Source organism: Callorhinus ursinus, unplaced genomic scaffold (assembly GCF_003265705.2).
Source record: "Callorhinus ursinus isolate GAN/ISIS: 27379988/994484 unplaced genomic scaffold, GSC_fseal_2.0 scaffold2, whole genome shotgun sequence".
In the NCBI taxonomy this organism is placed as follows: domain Eukaryota; kingdom Metazoa; phylum Chordata; class Mammalia; order Carnivora; family Otariidae; genus Callorhinus; species Callorhinus ursinus.
Window position 1 is genome coordinate 59,173,320 of NW_027397064.1, and position 19,340 is coordinate 59,192,659.

General features: G+C 36.9%; 1 protein-coding gene across 4 annotated transcripts in view; it reads left to right on the plus strand.

The window, feature by feature from the left end:
• The window catches only part of TLK1 (tousled like kinase 1), a 153,302-nt gene extending 137,441 nt beyond the window's left edge, over positions 1-15,861 (plus strand). For all 4 annotated transcript variants that reach the window (XM_025853295.2, XM_073882567.1, XM_025853302.2 and 1 more), the window contains 7 exons: positions 2,988-3,079; positions 3,164-3,253; positions 3,404-3,573; positions 3,858-3,993; positions 6,964-7,075; positions 7,885-7,992; positions 14,097-15,861. In XM_025853295.2, the coding sequence (XP_025709080.1) occupies positions 2,988-3,079; positions 3,164-3,253; positions 3,404-3,573; positions 3,858-3,993; positions 6,964-7,075; positions 7,885-7,992; positions 14,097-14,273 (885 nt within the window). In that variant the 3' untranslated portion in view covers positions 14,274-15,861. The remainder of the gene's footprint in view (positions 1-2,987; positions 3,080-3,163; positions 3,254-3,403; positions 3,574-3,857; positions 3,994-6,963; positions 7,076-7,884; positions 7,993-14,096) is intronic.
• Positions 15,862-19,340: the final 3,479 nt, after the last annotated feature.

The window sequence follows — 19,340 nt, forward strand, 5'->3', positions numbered from 1 at the left end:
CCACCCCACCCCCACTCCAGCAACCCTCAGTTTGTTTCCTGAGATTAAGAATTCCTCATATCAGTGAGGTCATATGATACATGTCCTTCCCTGATTGACTTATTTCAGTCAGCATAACACCCTCCAGTTCCATCCACGTCGTTGCAAATGGCAAGATCTCATTCCTTTTGATGGCTGCATAATATTCCATTGTGTATATACACCACCTCTTCTTTATCTATTCATCTGTCGATGTAAATCTTGGCTCTTTCCACAGTTTGGCTGTTGTGGACATTGCTGTTATAAACATCGGGGTGCACGTACCCCTTCGGATCCCTACATTTGTATCCTTGGGGTAAATACCCAGCAGTGCAATTGCTGGATCGTATGGTAGCTCTATTTTCAACTTTTTGAGGAACCTCCATACTGTTTTCCAGAGCCCTCACCTTAAATTTAATTCCTGTAGAAGACTTCCCTGTTGGTCTCCCTTTTATAGCTCCTTGTTGACACTTTGTGCTTTGTTTTGTTATGTATTAGTATAGTTAGTGGTTACGAGCTTGGGTTCTAAAGCCAGATAGGCTAGGTTTGAATACTAACTAGTACTGACTACTGTTTACTAACTGCATATACTCGGGCTTATGACTTAACCATCCTCTGCCTCAGTCTTCCATCTGAAAATAATAACAGTGCCTACATCATAGGATTGTTGTCATTTTTTTTTTAAGATTTATTTACTTATTTTTGAGAGAGGGAGAGAGAGCAGTGGGGAGGGACAGAGGGAGAGAGAAACTCCACGCTGAGCACAGAGCCCTTCGCAGGGAGGGCTCAATCCCAGGACCCTGAGATCTCGACCTGAGCTGAATCCAAGAGTCAGACACTCAACCAGCTGAGCCACCCAGGTGCCCCGGGTTGATGTAATGATTAGATGAGCTGTATCACAGGAACATTGGTGCTTAGCAAATGTAAGCTCATCAGACTATTCTTAGAAATCCTCTCTGTTCAATGAGGCAAGGACTGTGCCTTCTTAGTTTACTGAAGACAAACCTGGATTCTAATTCTGACTCTGGGAAAAAATAATGGGATTTGTATTCAGAAAACTTAAGTTCTGATCTTTGTTCAACTGTGAACCATTTTGTTTTTGTTTTGTTAAGTTGGACAGGCATTAAACAGCATGGGTCTAACCTTCCTCACCCATTAGGAGTGATCTGTGAGCTCTCTTCCAATTCCTGGGTCTCTGATTCGACTACTAGTTCCTTTTCAAGCACTTAATGGTTCAGGGAGGCTTACTCAGGCCACATACTTGAAAAGAGCATAATAGCATGGCTCACTCTGGATCTAAAAATCACCAAAAGTAGTTAGCACTCACTCAGCCTTAAAGTTAGTTGCCCAGCTTCTGAGCTTTTTGTCATGACCTTTCATGACAGCCTTCTGCTACTGCCCTATGGTATTTGCAGTTTCTAATATCACAGACAGCTGCTAAGAGGGGCTTTTCTTTTTGAAGAAAGGGCTTATATAGGAAATAGAAAATGCAGAGTAGAGCCTAATAACTTTGTTCAGTACTGACCTAAATACTAAAGACCACTTTCTCCAACTCCTTCAAAGCCTTTTCATGGTTGCCAGGTCCACTGGGAAACAAAACAGATTGTGAGTCAAAAAAATACAGACTTTTATCTACACCAAGGTGGAAAATATTGAATCAGTTGCTCAGTAATTGACCATATTAGCCTTATGGGAAGGGTATACTTTACTCACCTAATCTTGGGAGAAAGACGTGTCATATATATGTCAATATATATTGATAATTTTTATTAGTGCACTTAAAATTTTATTTTCTATTATCCTTTATGCTTTTTTGCATTCTCACATGAACTTTTTAATCTTTTCTCTTTAAGCTTTTAATAATGTAATTAGCTAATGTTTAACACTTTATGTGTTTTACCCCATTTAATCCTCTCAGCAACCCAAACTTTATAAATGAGACTGAGGCTAAGAGAGGGTATTAGCACAGAGTTTTGTAGCTAATAAGTTTATCTGACTCCAAAATGAGTATTCTTAACTACTGCATCCTGTATTATTTCTGATCTTAGGCTTTTATAATTTTGTGACAGTTTACCTTTCTTGTTTATTTTTAGGTTACCAGTTGATGGGGGGGGTAGAGACTGGGGACCTTCTTTCTAATATGTAAATTTTCAGTGTTGTTGTTTTTTGTTTTCTTTTTTAAAGGGGCACCTTTGTCTGTAAATCACAGCAGAACCCAAATTACTAGATCTTTCTTAAATGACATTCAAGTGTTTTTTTTTTAATTTGTAAATTACCTGACACCTTAAAAGGAATACTGATCATTCTTAATTTTTTTATGTAAGAAATAGGCTGATGATTCAGACAAACCAGTATAAAGCCTCTTTGAGACAACCAGTAAAAATTGAAGACAAGTTGGATATTTAAAGAGATTTTAAGGAATTATTGATGTAGTTAGGTGTGATAATGACGTATGGTTATGTTTGAACAGTTTCATAATCAAAGTTTACAGTTTAGAATTTTTTAAACAGTTGGAAATCATTACGAACTTGTTTAAAGAAGTGGAGAGTCGCTAGGAAAGGTAGAGGAAAAAGTTTTGCTTTATCCAGCCCATAAAAAACACACTAAAGCCATCTCTTTGTTGGCTGCTTACTGCTTTTGCCACTGTAGAGGAGCCAGGTCCATATTAAAAAAAAACAAATAACAGCTTTATTGTTTTATCTTGATTCAGTATATTGGCATTTATGAAACCTGAATGTGAAAATTCACATTAAAGTTTTCTCTGATGTATACGATGGAATTTATATCTTGTTCCCAATAATAAATGTGTTGTTAAACTATATATAATCATAGCAGAGATGATCACCAAAAACTGTAGTGTATATTCTAATTTCATACTGCTATAAAAATTATCACCAAATTAGTTTTTTAAATCTCTTTAGCTATTCAGTTGGTCTTTGGTCCTAACTCTTCTATGCCTTGAATCCTAGGCTTTTGACCTCTATGAACAAAGATATGCTGCTGTGAAGATCCACCAGCTTAATAAAAGCTGGAGGGATGAGAAGAAGGAAAACTACCACAAGTAAATAGTAATACTTTCTGGTTTTTATCAAGTGAAAATACATTTAATAGTCATGGAGAATAAATATACTCTCTCTTCCTGTAGACATGCCTGCAGAGAGTATAGAATACACAAAGAACTGGATCACCCTAGGATAGTTAAACTCTATGATTATTTCTCCTTGGATACAGATACGTAAGTGAATATAAGGATTTATATTTAAGAAAAAATATGTTTGCTTTTGCTTTCCTTATTCTGTAATGATGATATACTCTTCATTTCATCACTGTGATAGGGATTATTGGATAATGTTTTAGGTCTAATTTTTTCTCTTCTTCATTGTAGGTTTTGTACAGTATTAGAGTACTGTGAAGGCAATGACTTGGATTTCTATCTGAAGCAACATAAATTAATGTCAGAGAAGGAAGCTAGGTCTATTGTAATGCAAATTGTAAATGCACTAAGATATCTCAATGAAATCAAACCCCCTATTATACATTACGATCTTAAGCCAGGTAATTAATAAAATTTGTCTAAATTTTTTTAAGCTCTAAAGACTGTAGTTTTTAAAAGTCATATTAAGTTATCTGAAAACCTGCTTTTTGGTGTAGTTTATTAAAGTCAATGGAATACTAGAAGAATGTAAAATGCCCATTGAATCACCACATTTTAAAATTATATTTTAAATTTACATTTTTTAAATATATATCTATTCCCCCAGTGTCAGCTAAAGTAGTAAATATAATGCTTTTCATCCATGTATCATTAAAAAAAAAAAAACTTTATATTTTGTTCTTAGGAAACATCCTTCTGGTAGATGGCACAGCATGTGGAGAAATCAAAATCACTGATTTTGGTCTGTCCAAGATCATGGATGATGATAGCTATGGTGTAGATGGAATGGATCTAACTTCTCAGGGGGCAGGCACTTACTGGTAAATGTATAATTTAAAATATTGAAATTGTCTAGATGACTTTTTATGAGTTTAGTTTTTATTTTCATGTATCTTTGAGATTACGGTGGTGAGGGTACTAATATGAAGTTTGAGTCAAGAGGGAGATTACTGTTGTCAGTCTTCTTTTCTCGTCAGATCTTAACTGTAAACGTCAGCAAAGTGAAGGGAGAAGAACTTGGCATTGGCAAGTGACTTGAGTGTCTATTAGCCAGGAACTCCTTACATGGAGAATCATGGATTTTCTTCTGTATGTTCAAGTGATGTTTATCATCAGTAAAAATACTTGTATGAAGATAACATCCTGACTATTACAAGCAGTAGCCATAAGCATGACGTCCTCTCTGTAGAGGTTCTGTGGTGGCAGTTTATATTGGAGGTGGAGGTTTTGTTGATCATGCATGGGAAAGAAGTTTGGAATATTCCTAGTCTTTGGACTTGGCTCTCAGAAATCCCTTTTCATAACTTCATACATATAGACTCTAGATAGAACTGTAGATTCACAGGTCTAAGTCTGAATGAATGTCATTCCCTTCAGAGTACCTAGGTGTTGACAAAAATCACTTCAGTGTGAATTTTCAAACTTACTGTCAAATTCACTTGAAGGAAAGAATATAGACTATAAAATTTCAAAACAAACTTAGTTTAGCAAAAGGAGTAAGATTGTAATTGGTGAGATAACTGTACTCAACTGTATTGAACAAGATGGAGACTACAAACATAAATGTGACATTAGGGTTTCTGGAACAGTCTTCACACAGTCTAGGCACATAATAACCAGTTCCACAAGATGCCCTTGGTCTGTATGAACTTAACTTTTTTTTTTTTTAAAGATTTTATTTATTTATTTGAGAGAGAGAGAATGAGAGACAGAGAGCATGAGAGGGAGGAGAGTCAGTGGGAGAAGCAGACTCCCTGCCGAGCAGGGAGCCCGACGCGGGACTCGATCCCGGGACTCCAGGATCATGACCTGAGCCGAAGGCAGTCGCTTAACCAACTGAGCCACCCAGGCGCCCTGAACTTAACTTTTCATGAACAGGGATTAGTCATGTTCATGTGTTCTTTTAAAGACATTTTACTTTCAAATTCTGCTTGTAGCATTTTCTAGGAATATGAGTAAGATAATCATGGATTTTTCAGCCTATATTTAAAGAAAATTGTCATTCAAACTAGTAACCCCCTAAAAGTTGGTATCTTCAATCAGTAGTCTTCTGACTTTTAGAAACAAGTCTCCTTCACAGAGCTCTGGATTCCATGGAAGATAGCTTAAAATAATAGATTTAGACAGTTCTAAATAATAGATCGTCCTTCCTCTGTAGAGACTCCCACTATATTGTTTCCCTCGCACTCAGGTTTTGCTTGTGGAGGGCTGGGCAAGGAGATTTACCTCTGACAGGTGGGCTAGAGCATTTCCATGTAGTAACCTGGAATGTATTTCCCACAGAAACATGTTTTGGAAAAATGGTTAGTTTCCTATAGTCATAGTAGCTTTTTTAGCTTTATATTTGGTAAACTGGGATGTCCTATACGGTCTTTCGGGAATACATGTAAACTGTTTGTCAGTATCACTTAGAAGAAAATCAGTTTTGTCCCTCATTCCCTCTCAGGTCTCAAATGCAGTCATTCACTAAATCCTGGTGGTCATTTCTTCCCAAATAGCTTTGGTGTCTTTCCTACAATTCCTCTCCTTGCTTACAGCTTTTTGTCTCAAGAGACAGTGTAGCATAGTGTTCAAGAGCCATTCTTGTTTCATAAATCTACACAAAATATATACTTTTATTCATAAAACAAATCTGGCTTTTTACTTGATTTGGGGGGTAGGAAAGGATTTACATTACAAATGAGTTATTGGTCATCTTTGGTGGTTCTATTTCAAGAAGTTTGTTTTTTTTTTTCTTTTAAGAAATCTGTGCATATCTTGCTGAAATTTAAATGATTTAAGCATAGTATAAAATTAAAGGAAAAGAATTAGATTCCCATTTAGCTGTATTATTCCTTTCCAGGATTTTTTAGTTTATCTAAATTTTAGAGGTGGGAGATGCTTGCATCCCTGCTGGATCTTTTTATTTAAAACCTAAGGTGTGACAAATTTATTTTTACCTATCCTTTATATAAATTATGAACTTACAAATAGCACTTAAAAAGAGAAAATGGTATTTTTGAATACTTTATATATTTCAGATGTTGCTAGGGTTCAAAAACTGCACAGGGAATGGTAAGAGCTCCTTGCACTGCTCATAGTTTAGAGTGATTTTAGTTTAATGCCGTAATAGAGGTACCATAATATCTGCTGGTTACATGGGGAAGAAGCAAAACTCAGCCTAGAGGGAACAGAGGTCCATTCGGTCTTAAGAAAAAAGGTACTCACCAAATGAATTGGAGTGGTTAAGGAAGGCATTAGAGATGAACATATTAAGAAGCATGCGGGGGCAGGGAGGTAGTGTGGGGAGCCAAGTGAATGGTCTTTGCTGAGCCAGTTGCTTCTAGATTAGAATGGGTCTGTGTTACAAACAAGAGCTATGATGGCTTACCTTGGCAGTGCATGATGTTGCAGTTTTCTAAACAGAAGAACCAGCTGGTCAGATATGTGTTTTAGGAAGAGAATTGCTTACAGTTTGAACACAGGTGAAGGGGCATGGGAGATCATTTATAATTGCTTACTTAAATTAGAACATTATAATTTCTACTGAAAATATATTAACTACAGAAATGAAAAATGTTAGTATATATAATACACGTACATAATACGTATGTGTTGCATACTTTATCACGAAGTTGTATGTTTTGGCTCTAGAGTCAGATGATAAAAGGATGTAAATGCTGCAAAAGTTTGATTTTCATTCATGAAAGTCTTAAGGTTTTGTGTATGAGTGTTCTAAAGGTATGTTTAGAAGGCTTAAATTACAGATTGTTAATAGTATCCTTTCCTCTTTTCTCCCCAAAAAACTGTAGGTATTTACCTCCTGAGTGTTTTGTAGTTGGAAAAGAACCACCAAAGATTTCCAACAAGGTTGATGTGTGGTCAGTCGGCGTCATTTTCTTTCAGTGTCTTTATGGTAGAAAGGTAAGTTAAAGTATGCAAGATTCTGCTCTGTGGAGAGAAGTTGAATTTTCCCTCGTAAATGTAGTTTAACTTGAAGTCAGTGTAGAGCCTTCTAAGGAAAGCCAGGCCTTTGTTCCTTGCTAAAATTTTCATGGATCAGATTATTTTAATGTCACAGCAGCTTTCTTGATCTGCTCACATTACTTCCCCCCCCCCTAACCCCCCCCCCCCCCCCCCCCCCCCGCCGCATACTCAGTTTGGCCTGGGCATAGGGTCCCCTTGTGCTTCCTCAGGGAAATTCCATCAAACTTAGTCTTAATTCTTCCCAAACCTCTTTATTTTGAAGTCAGAGCTACAAGCTGCCATAGATACATCAGTGTGGAGAGAGGGGTTAAGGGACTTCTCAAGGGAAGTAACCTCTTGAGGGAAGTAACCTCAAGTTAGGAACAAACCCAGAACTGTCAGTGAAGGATGTACTGTGTTCAAAGTATTTTATCCTTTGGAATTTTCACAGACGTTTCCACTGCTGCTTCTTTAATCATATTTCCATTTTTTAAACAGTCATAATAAATTTTTAGATTTTTTTCATATTTTTATTTTATCTTAAATATGTTGCAGCGGCATTATTTTCTGTGCTATTCACCATGTTTAAGCTATGTTGAGGATTGGTTAGATGGGTTTACTCAGCCTTCTATCAGTTATAACCTTGTTCCCATGACAATGCATCCCAAGTTACCAATAACTAAGAAGATTTTTTAGAACACAGATCATTTATATTTTGGATTCACTGATAATTACTCTGTTTTCTAAACTTTTTTTTTTTTTTTAAGCCATTTGGTCACAATCAATCACAACAAGACATTCTTCAAGAAAATACAATATTAAAAGCCACCGAAGTCCAGTTCCCTGTAAAACCAGTTGTAAGCAGTGAAGCAAAGGTATTACATATATGTAAATAGGTTTTGTGAAGTAAATTTCGTAAATTGTGCTTAAAGTAAGTACAGTTGACTTTTGAACCACATGGGTTTGAACTGTACGGGTCCATTATTGTGAATTTTTTTTTAACAGTACAATACTATAAATGTATTTTCTCAAGATTTTCTTAACATTTTCCTTTCTCTAGTTTATTGAAAGAATACAGCATATAATATGTATAACATACAAAATATGTATTACTCGACTGTTTATGTTATCGGTAAGTCTTCCAGTCAACACTAGGCCATTTGTAGTTAAGTAAGTTTTTAGGCAGCCAAAAGTTGTATTTGGATTTTCAACTGCGCCTCTAACCCCCCACATTGTTCAAGGGTCAGCTGTACTTACTGGTAAGTAAAATACAAGGGATTGCTGCCACAGTAAAATCTGCCCATTAGGCCTTTGGTTTTCATCTTTTAAAGACCCAAACACACATCAGTTTGCTCTGAAAATTAGGGAAAAATCACAAGACCTTTATGTTTTATATATCAGCTTATGTTAATACTGGGATATTTAAGTATACAAGAAGTAGTAATAATAACTACCATTTAGTGATTATGTACCAAGCATTGTGTTGATACTTTATCTTTTAACAACCTTATGAGGTATAGATCAGTATCTTCATTATTCCCATTTTATAAGGAAGCCAGTTAAGCCATAGCAGAATCATATGAGCTAGTAAATAGCAGAGCTGTGGCCCACAGTTTTCACTCTGGTAGACTCCAGAGTTCACGGTTGACCTTATGCTGCCCTACAGTAGCTCTTGAGAAAGCATGACCTCTTCATCCCCTCTGCTTCCATGTAGCAGTCTATGACTCAGTGACGAACGGCTTCCTGTAGTTCTAATCCATCTGTCTAGTAACATGTAATAGCATTTGTAATTAACAGCAAAATGTTTATGGTACTTAATATCTTTCCATTTTCATCCTCTTGGCCTTTCACATTTGTATTTTCACTCCTGCTTTGTTACGCTCATCACAAAGCTCATTTCTCTGTGATCCCTGTTGGAATCTTTTTAAACCCTATGAAATTCCTAAGAAAAACACATGAAGTTCCCATTTTTGTCTGGTATGAATAGTCTAGGCCATAAAGGTAATTTATAAGCAGGCATTACATAGTTTCTGTATTTTTAGAATGTAGATAGGCACTGCAAGATATTGCCACTGATTGAGGTCATAGTGACCTTCAGAATTGAAAATGTACTGGTTTTTGTGAATCGCAAATGGTCTGGTATTTCATTTTGTCTGTTACATCTTAATTGGCTTTAGCAAGTTATTTGGATGACTTTTAGAAGATAATTCATTATGCTTCAGAATAAGAATATCACACTTTTTTGTAAGGTAAATATGGCTGCTTAAAAAGAACTTGACAATGCTACCATCTAAATTTTGTCTTCCTTTTCTATCTGCAGCATCAGTGGTAACAAAAACTAAGTAAATTAACTGACAAATGACCAGGAATGAGTATATAGTGCCAAAAAGAAGTCCCATTTAGGCCTCTCTGGCTCCAGCCTTAAACTCTTCATAGGCACCACAGTCACAGATCTGGGGAGGCAGAGGGGCACATTGTTTTTTGTGGGGTTTTGTATGTGTCTTGTTTTTTTTTTTTCCTTTCAAACCTCGTCCTTACAGAATACACCTTTACCAAGTACCTCCACTGACCTGGTGGTCTGGGCGTCTTAAGTACATTTGCTCCTTGTAGGCTTCCTCATCTCGCTGTCAGCATCTTTTCATCTTCTCAAACTCTGCCTTTAACAAATCAGTCACTCTTTTTTTTTCCCCCTCCATCTTAAATTTCAAAGACCACTCTGAAAATGATTAAGACCTAAGGATTCAGAAAGATTTTTGATAAATATTAGTAAGCTAACCAAGGTATAAGGATAAGAAGAGCTAGGTTTGTTTTTAGAGAAAAAATTACTTAAAATGAATTTCAAACGAAGGTGCAAAATACTTTTTATAATGTGATTAAGCTTTGATTTTAAAGTTGTGTATCTTAATTGTTTTCCTGCAATGCTTTTAATTGATGAATATATGTGGAAGTTAGGAATTTCAAGACAAGCTAAAGTTATTTCTACTGTAAATAAAGGAAATGATCAGTTAGCCCTTATAAAAACTCGATATTATATTATTTATATAGAGAGAGAGAGTGAAAGAAGCCAGGCAAAAGAGAACATAAGCTGTAATTCCACTTAAGTTCAGAGCAACCAAACCTCAACTCCAGTGGATGTTCAGGATAGGGAGGCTCTGACTAGGTCGGGGGCAGAGCCAAAGCCTAGACGACGGGGGCAGGACATGAAAAGATTTAGGAGATTCTCATTCTGGTTGCCAGCTACATAGAGTCGCTTTGTGTGCTGTTAAGTACACTTACGATTTGTGTACCATCTTGTTAGATTTTTTTTTTTAATACAGAGTCTGAAGGACAATATATAAGAACCAGTTTGAGAAGGGAAAAAGATACTGATTATATGCCATTATTTAGTTTTTCTAGTACTTACACACAACATCAACCTAGGAAACAAACCTCAGCAGAAGTATCACTTCAGTGTTCCCTTCATCTTAAGAAATTCATTATGCTAAAAAAGGAAAAAAAATATGGCAAAAAAATGGCATCATACCCTCTAGCCAAAGTACACAGTAAAATGGAATGAGGGTGGGAGGGTTGTTTTAGCAGAAGAAAAATTCTAGAAGTCTGGAATTATATAAGGAGAACTGCAGCTTTCTGTATTCAACATAGTATTTGCAAGTTCTTGCCGGAGCAGTTAGGCAAGAAACAGAAATAAAAGGCATCCAAGTTGGAAAGGTAGAAGTAAAAAGGTCACTATTTGCAAATGACATTATATATAGAAAACCCTAAAGACTGCACCCAAAACTGATAGAACTAGTCAACAAATTGAGTAAAGTTGCAGGATACAAAAATCTGTTGCATTTCTGTACACTAATAAACTATCAGAAATTAAAATATCAGTCCTATTTACAGGTGTTTCAAAAAAAATAAAATACCTAGGAATAAATTGAACCAAGGAGGTGAAAGATGTGTACTCTGAAAACTAAAACATTATGAAAGGTATTGAAGACAATGCAAATAAATGGAAAGATACTCCTTGCTCATGAATTAGAAGAATATTAAAAAGTCTGTACTACGCAAAGCAATCTAAAAATTAAATGTACTCCCTATCAAAATTCCAATGGCATTTTTCACAAAAGTGGGTCACCCAATCCTAAAATCTGTATGAGACCACAAAAGACTGAATAGCAAAAGCAGTCTTGAGAAAGAACAACAAAGCTGGAAGCATCAAACTCCTTGATTTTGAACTGTATTTCAAAGCTGTAGCAATCAAAACAGTATGATATTGGCATAAAAACAGACAAATCAGTAGAACAGAATAGAGAGCCCAGAAACAAACCCATGCCTACATAGATGGTTGATTACAACAAAAGAGCCAAGATTATAGAGTGGAAAAAGTGATGTTGGGAAAACTGGACCGCTGTCTTAAACCATACACGAAAATAAACTAAAAATGGATGAAAGTCTTGAATGTAAGACCTGAAGCCAATAAACTGGAAGAAGATACAGCCATTAAGCTCCTTGACATCAGTCTTGGTGAGGATTTGTGGATCTGACACCAAAAGCAAAAGTAGACAAGTGGGACTACATCAAATGAAAAACTACCTGCCCAGCAAAAGAAACCATCAAAAAAATGGAATCGCAACCTACCAAATGGGAGAAAATATTTGCAAATCATAGCTGATAAGGGGTTAATATTTAAAATATATGAAGAGCTTATACGACTCCATAGCAGAAAAACAGTCAACGGGCACCTGGATGGCTCATTTGGTTAAGTTTCTGGCTCTTGATCTCAGCTCAGGTCCTCATCCTCAGGGTCATTAGTTCAAGCCTCATGTTGGGTTCCACACTGGGCATGGAGCCTACTTTAAAAAAGAAAGAAAGAAAAGAAAAATCTGATTTAAAAATGAGCAGAGTATCTGAATAGACGCTTCTCCAAAGACAATATATGGCCAACAGGTACATGAAAAGGTACTTATCGTCACTAATTAGGGAAATGCAAATCAAAATCATAGTGAGGGGGCACCTGGCTGCCTCAGTTGGTAGAGCACATAACTCTAAATCTCAGGGCTGTGAGTTTAAGCCCTATGTTAGGTGTGGAGCCTACTTTAAAAACCACAGTGAGATATCACCTCATACCTGTTAGAATGACTATTTAAAATAATAAAGATAAGAAATAAGTGTTGGCAAGGATGTGGAGAACAGGGAACCCTTGTGCACTGTTGGTAGGAATGTAAATTGGTATGGCCATTGTGGAAAATAATAAAGAGGTTCCTCAAAAAATCAAAAATTTAACTACGCTATGATCCAGTATTCTGCTTCTGTGTATTTATCCAAGAAAAGGAAAACACTAATTGGAAAACATACCTGTACCACCATGTTCATTGCAGCATTATTTACAGTAGCCAAGTCTATGGCCATACCACCCTGAACACGCCCGATCTCGTCTGATCTTGGAAGCTAAGCAGCGTCGGGCCTGGTTAGTACTTGGATGGGAGGCAATAGCCAAGACATGGCAACAACTAAGTGTCCATCAGTGGGTGAATGGCTCAAGAAAATGTGTATATATACAATGGAATACTGTTCAGCCGTGAGAAAGGATATCTTGCCAGTTGCAACAACATGGATAGACCTTGAGCACATTACGCTAAGTGAGATAAGTCAGAGAAAGATACCATATGATCTCACTTACATGTAGAATCTTATTAAAAAACAAAGCAACCCAAGTTCATGAGTACAGAGAACAGACTAGTGGGAGGCAGAGGGTGGGAGATGAGCGAAATCAACAAAGAGGGTAAAAGGTACAAGCTTCCAGTTACAAATCCCAGGGATGTAATGTACAGTATGGTGACCAGAATTGGTAATACTATATATTTGAAAGTTGCTATGAATAGATCTTAATTTATCAAAAGAAAAAAATTTTTGTAACAGTGGTGATATTAACTAGTCTTATTGTACTCATCACTTTGCAATATACAAATATCAAATTAAGTTGTACACCTAAAACTAACAATGCTATATGTCAGTTATACTTCAATTTTTTTTTATTTTTTTTAAGATTTTATTTATTTGAGAGAGAGAGAGAGAGACAGCATGAGAGGGAAAGGGTCAGAGAAAGAAGCAGGCTCCCCGCCGAGCCGGGAGCCTGATGTGGGACTCGATCCCAGGACTCCGGGATCATGACCTGAGCCGAAGGCAGTTGCTTAACCAACTGAGCCACCCAGGCGCCCTATACTTCAATTTTTTAAAAATAATTACCATGTCATCCAGGAAGTCCAGGGATCAAACAGGTATTTATATGCCATTGCTCACAGCAACATTATTCATAGTAGCCTTAAACAATGCAAATGTCCATTAACAGATAATTGGATAAACAAAATGTGGTATATACATGAAATGGAGTATTATTCAGCCTTAAAAAGAGACTAAATTCTGATGCATGTGACTACATGGATGACTCAAACATTATGCTGAGTGAAATAAGCTATACACAAAAGGACAAATATTGTATGATTCCACTTACAGAATAGTGGTTACCAAGTGCTGGTTGAAGGACGAGTGAGGAGTTGTCTAATGGGTACAGAATTTCAACTTTTGTTTTGGATATTGGATAAGTTTTGGATGATGAAAATGATGTGGAGATGGATAATCTTGATGTTTCACAACAAGGTGAATGTACTTAAAATGTCACTGAATTGTACACTCAAAAAGAAGTAAAATGCTAATTTTTATTCTTGGAATAAAATTTTTAAAAAATGAGATGCACCTTTCCTTAATGCACCTTAAATGGTAGCAGTAATCATTTAGACTATAAAGTGAACAACTAAGGGCTGTGAGTTGAGTTGAATTTGGAGTAAGAACTTTATTGCTATGGAATTTTAAGATTTGAATGCTAATGAGATGAAATATACTTATTATCTTAAATGTGTTCATCCTTCTGTGGGAATCAGCTGACTGATGTTTAGAAGGGGCAAAAATTTTAATTTCTGAACTTTTCCTTTTTAAGGCCTTTATAAGACGCTGTCTGGCCTACCGAAAAGAAGATCGGTTTGATGTGCACCAACTGGCAAATGACCCATACCTTCTCCCGCATATGAGAAGATCAAATTCTTCAGGAAACTTACACATGGCTGGGCTTACAGCATCCCCTACACCCCCTTCTTCAAGCATAATTACTTACTGATTTTCCTCCAAAATTGGCATGATATCTTTGAATTGCTTCCAGATACACACTTGAGTTTGAGAGCATTTGATTGTCTTCTGTTGTTTCCTTTTTCACACAGGACAAGGTTGAAAACTATTTGTGAACTGAAGTTCTTCATAGCATCATTTGTATGAGAGTGGATCATGGACCATGAATAAAATGTACACTTTTGACTATGACCTTGAACAGTGAAGGATGACTGTTGCACAGAAACAGGAATACCATGTTAAGAAAAATTGGGGGAACACTGTAAATAACGTTTATAATACTTAAATACAGTTGGTTGTTTAACTAGAGAGTTCTAATATGAAGGGTAGTTTTTCATTATTTAAAAACACATGGAAAAAATATTTCTAACACAAGAACTATAGTGCCTGGATACATTCTTCAGCATTCAGCAGTTAATCTGCTGAAACCAAAGTAAGAACTGAATGACATTTGTGTTTTATAGAATGTGAGAGAATCTTTGGACTTTGGACAAAGTTAGATTTTGTCACTTGCCTATTCTGGCTCTTACCAAGTTGTACCTCAAAACCGCGTGTCCATTTTTGTTTTTGTTTTTTTTCCCACTAGTCATATTAACAGGAGAGCTGTTATTTCTAGATACTTTACACCTTTGACAAATGAGCTGCTTGTTTTAAAAATCAGTTGAATTCACCAAATATCTCTGGTGTTTTCAACATGTTTGAATTAATTAAGATATTTTCCCTTTGTTACCAGGCCTTGTTCATAAACAAGTGACAGTATGTAACCAAATGCAGATCAGACCGGTTCTATGCAGGATAATGATAAATTCCCTTCTAGCTCTATTGTAAATTGTTGTACAGATGTTGTATTACAGTTACCAAGTTTCAGCAGCTTATTCTTGTACAAATGTTTAAAAATATGGCTTTTCTAATTGGATATTGTATTTTTTTTAAGTCTTCTTGAAGGCGCTTTAATTGCTGCTAAATGATGTTGCTTCTATGCTAAAAAATCTAATGACCTCCTTAAAGGTGCAAGTTGACTGTACATATGTCATAGAGAGATATTAAAGGCTGGCATTCATTAACAATCAAGGCATGTAAAAATGATCCATCTTGGACATATAGGGTTCACTAAATCAGATTCTTGGGTTCTAGGGCTGGGGAGCACATAGATAACTAGATTTATAAATTGTTCATGTTTATCCTACGTTTCTAGAAGGTTCTTATCAGAAAGGTGAGATGATGGTCCCCATAAATAAGTTTCTTGTGGTTTGTACAGATTTGTTAAAATGTGAACATTTTCTAACTGCCTTGTATGGTAGAAACCATTATTTTTCAGGATGTTATATTTTACTCCTGTAAGAATTATTTGTCACATTCATAATGCTGATACTTACATGTAAGTTGTCCATGTTGCCGAAAAAGGAGGTGATAACCACAGATTCTCCTTAATATTGTACAGTTAAACTGTGGCTCTTATTTCTCATGTTGCAAGCCATTTTGTTTCATTGTACATATAGACACATTGTCTCTTTAAGATGCTGCTGAAATTGTAGAGAATGTAGCCAAAACAGTAATAAACAATGACAATTAAAATTTAAGGACTATGAAAATTACATTTCAAGGGAGCTTTGAAGATTTAGGATATTGATTGACTAGGCTCCTTAAGAATCAACTCCATGAATTCTTTAAGTATACTTCAAGACAGGTATCAAGTGCTTCAAGCTGTTAAAGTAAACCTAATAATCATTATCACTGGGTAAGTAACACATAGCACTGTGAGGAGTGGCCTCGGGGCTATACCTGCTCTTTTGTAGATTAAGATAGAAATCCTATTTTTCAAAAATACTGATACGGTAATGAAATGTTAGCATTAATTGAGTGCTTTAGGTGCTGCCTACAAGTTTTTCAGTTTTGTTGTTTGAGTTTTCATCTTTCCAAATCATTAAGTACTGTGTTCATATAGTAATTGTCATTTAAAGTCCTGCATTAAAAGAAAATGCTCGGTTTTTAAAAATTTCAGTGAGATACTCAGTGGACATGTACATCTAATACTAGGTGGAATAAGTGGTGTTGACTAAGTCACTGCATTACCATACTCTTTTCAAATGATTGAAAATGACTGCTAGCGTGGAAATGCAAGAAAACAAGCCACAGCAGGAAACTGCTTCCCTGGTTTCCAAAGATGTATACGAGGTAAATCAACTTAGACACCTACGTTTTCCCCAGAAATGCTATAGATTTTGGGTCGTAGGCCACTAACCCAACAGGTACAAGATGACTAAAGGAGCCAAACTGAATCATTTACTCTTCCCTTCACATGGGAAATGGGGGTCTATCGCTGAATAATTTCAGTCACTGTCTATCTTTGGCTCTAATATCTTCTGAAGCTTACATTGGTTTTGGTCTCCTGAATTCTGTCCTCAGAATTAAAGCATGTCTTCTTTCCCTAAGACATGAGCCAAGGGTCTCCCTTTAGGAATGAGCACTGATGCAAGGTAAAATATACAGTTTTTGCATATAATTTAAACATCTTTCTTTGATGTGAATTAGCTGTAGTGTATGCATGTTGAGAGGAAGTGTAGAAACCACCGTAATTTATAAGTCGGGAGTTGAGTAGATTTTTGGTTTTTGTTTTTCAAAAGTAGAGTCAGGTTTATTTTCTGTCATCCTCTTCTGCTAACAAAACTCTTTCAGTTTAAATGGTACATAAAATGTGAACACATATTCTATAAATACCTTATTACACGAAGCCAAAATGATGGAGAGTTTCAGCGAAACATTTAAAGACTATATTGTTCGTTTTGCTGTTCATTAACTTATTAAATACAATGTTGATTGACATGTGATTAGCTATGTTTTAGTGCTAATTGTAGACAGCAGTCCTTTTAGCTTAAGAAATTAATTACGTGGCTGTTTGAGATGTGAAAAATTTAGCCTTATACCTTGATACCGACAGGTCTTTCTCCAGTCCCACTTTAAATGTTGACATGTTATCTGATCATTAAGTACAACTAAACTTAACAACTGAAGGCTTAATCTAATTCAAAAAGTGCTTTAGCAGATAATTTTTAAGATTCAGCTGGGAAGATGGTGTTACACAAAGATCCTGAATTCATCCCCTCCCATGAGCATTCCAAGTCTACTGCTACCTATGGACCATTTCCCTCTGAAAAAGGTCTGAAAACTAGATGAACTGCTCTCTACAACAAAAGATATAAAGGACTACATTGTGATGGGTAGGAGAGGCACAGACAGTCTCAAAACAAAAAAAACACAAAAACCCAGTGTGGCAACACATTAGGGAGAGAACGCACTAGAGTGGTGCTTCCTCAGGAGGAGCAGAGGCTTGGTGTCCTACATTGGGCACTCCAGACCCTGGGGTCTGCATCTGAGAGAGAAGCCACCAGAACATTTGGCCCGGAAAACCAACAGGGCTGACCTGTAGGAGGTGCCAAAGTGCTACAGGAAACAGTCACTGCTTAGAGGGCTTGCATGTGATTTGGCTCACCCTGAAACCCGGCGAAAAAAGAGTAGCTTCAAAAGCACTTAGCAGTAACCCACAAACAGAAAAGGATATCACAGGTGCAGAGGTCTTCCCTGAGGAACAAGTGGTTCAAGCCCATTGGGCATGCCCTCCCTGTCCTTGGACTCTGCACGAGGAAGATAATCCCCCCATAACATCTGGCTTTGCAAATCAGCTGGATTTAACTGGGAGAGGTGTAGGAAACCAAGTCCCTGCTTTAAAGGGCCAGTGTGCTATAAGAGTCCAAGACCCAGCACAGCAGCAGCATATTGAAAGCGCCTGGGTTAAGAGGGGTTCTGTGGTATAATGGCTAGTAGTCTGGACTCTGAAAAGCCACCTAGGTTATACGTGAAGGAGATTTATTGACTAATTTTAAGGCAAGTGACGGACACAGATCCGTAGGAACTTTGTCCAGAAAGGGCAGTACTGAGGGCACAATTTTTCTTGCCTGATCGTGGCATTCCCCTGTATATCTGACCCACCCAGCCCACCTCTCAGTAGGCGCCCCTCCAAAGTAGCTATCGCCTCACCACAGCTGGTAGTAAGCCTTGGTCAGGACTGGCTCCCTTTTAAAGTACCTCTGGCCCCAGAGATGGAGGCAGCCCTGCCTATCAGCACATCTACAAAAATCACCACAGGGCCTTGCAGCCACCCTCACTGGGAGTTAGCCTCACCCCTCAGCATGCCCACGGAAGTCAGTGTAGTCACACCTGAAGGGTACATGCAGCCCGTCCCACAGGGGAGACCTAAAGCCCCTCATTCTGGTAACCATGGGGGAATTGTGTTTCCGGACCTGACAGGACACCAACATATGGATACCTCCCAAACCAGAACATGGAGCAGACCCATATAGCATATAGAAACAAACACAGCCAGACCAAAGGAGACCAAGAGATACGGTCCAAATGTAAGAACAAGACAAAAATCTCAAAAAATTAAAATGGAGGTAAGCAATCTACCTGATAAAGTAATGGTCATAAAGGCACTCACAGAACTTGGAAGAGTAGATGAACTCAGAACTTCAACAAAGGTGTAAAAAATAAAAGAATGAGCTGAGGAGTACAATAACCAAAATGAAAAACACTAGGGGCAATCAACAATAACAATAACCTGGCAAGGTTATCATTCAGAATTGAGGTGAATTTGAGTTTTCCAGACAAACGACTCAAAAGAGTTTAACACCACTAAATTGGCCTTCAAAGAAACGCTAAATGGAAAGAAAATGCTGTAAGAAGAAAATTATGAAAAAAAATTTCACTAGTAAAAGCAAACTCCTAGTAAAGGTAGTAGATCACTTATAAACCTAGGATAAAGCTTAAAAGATAAAAGTAGTAAAATCAACTATATCTAAAACAGTTAAGAGACAAAGGATGTAAAATGTCAAATTATGGGGGTGGGGGGAGTAAAAAATACACTTTTAAATGTGTCCAATCTTGAACATCCATCAATCTTGAACATCCATCAACTTTAAGTAGACTGCTATATACATAGGGTGCGAAAGAGGAACCCCATGGTCCAAAACCAAAATCTATGATAGATTAAAAAAAAAAAAAT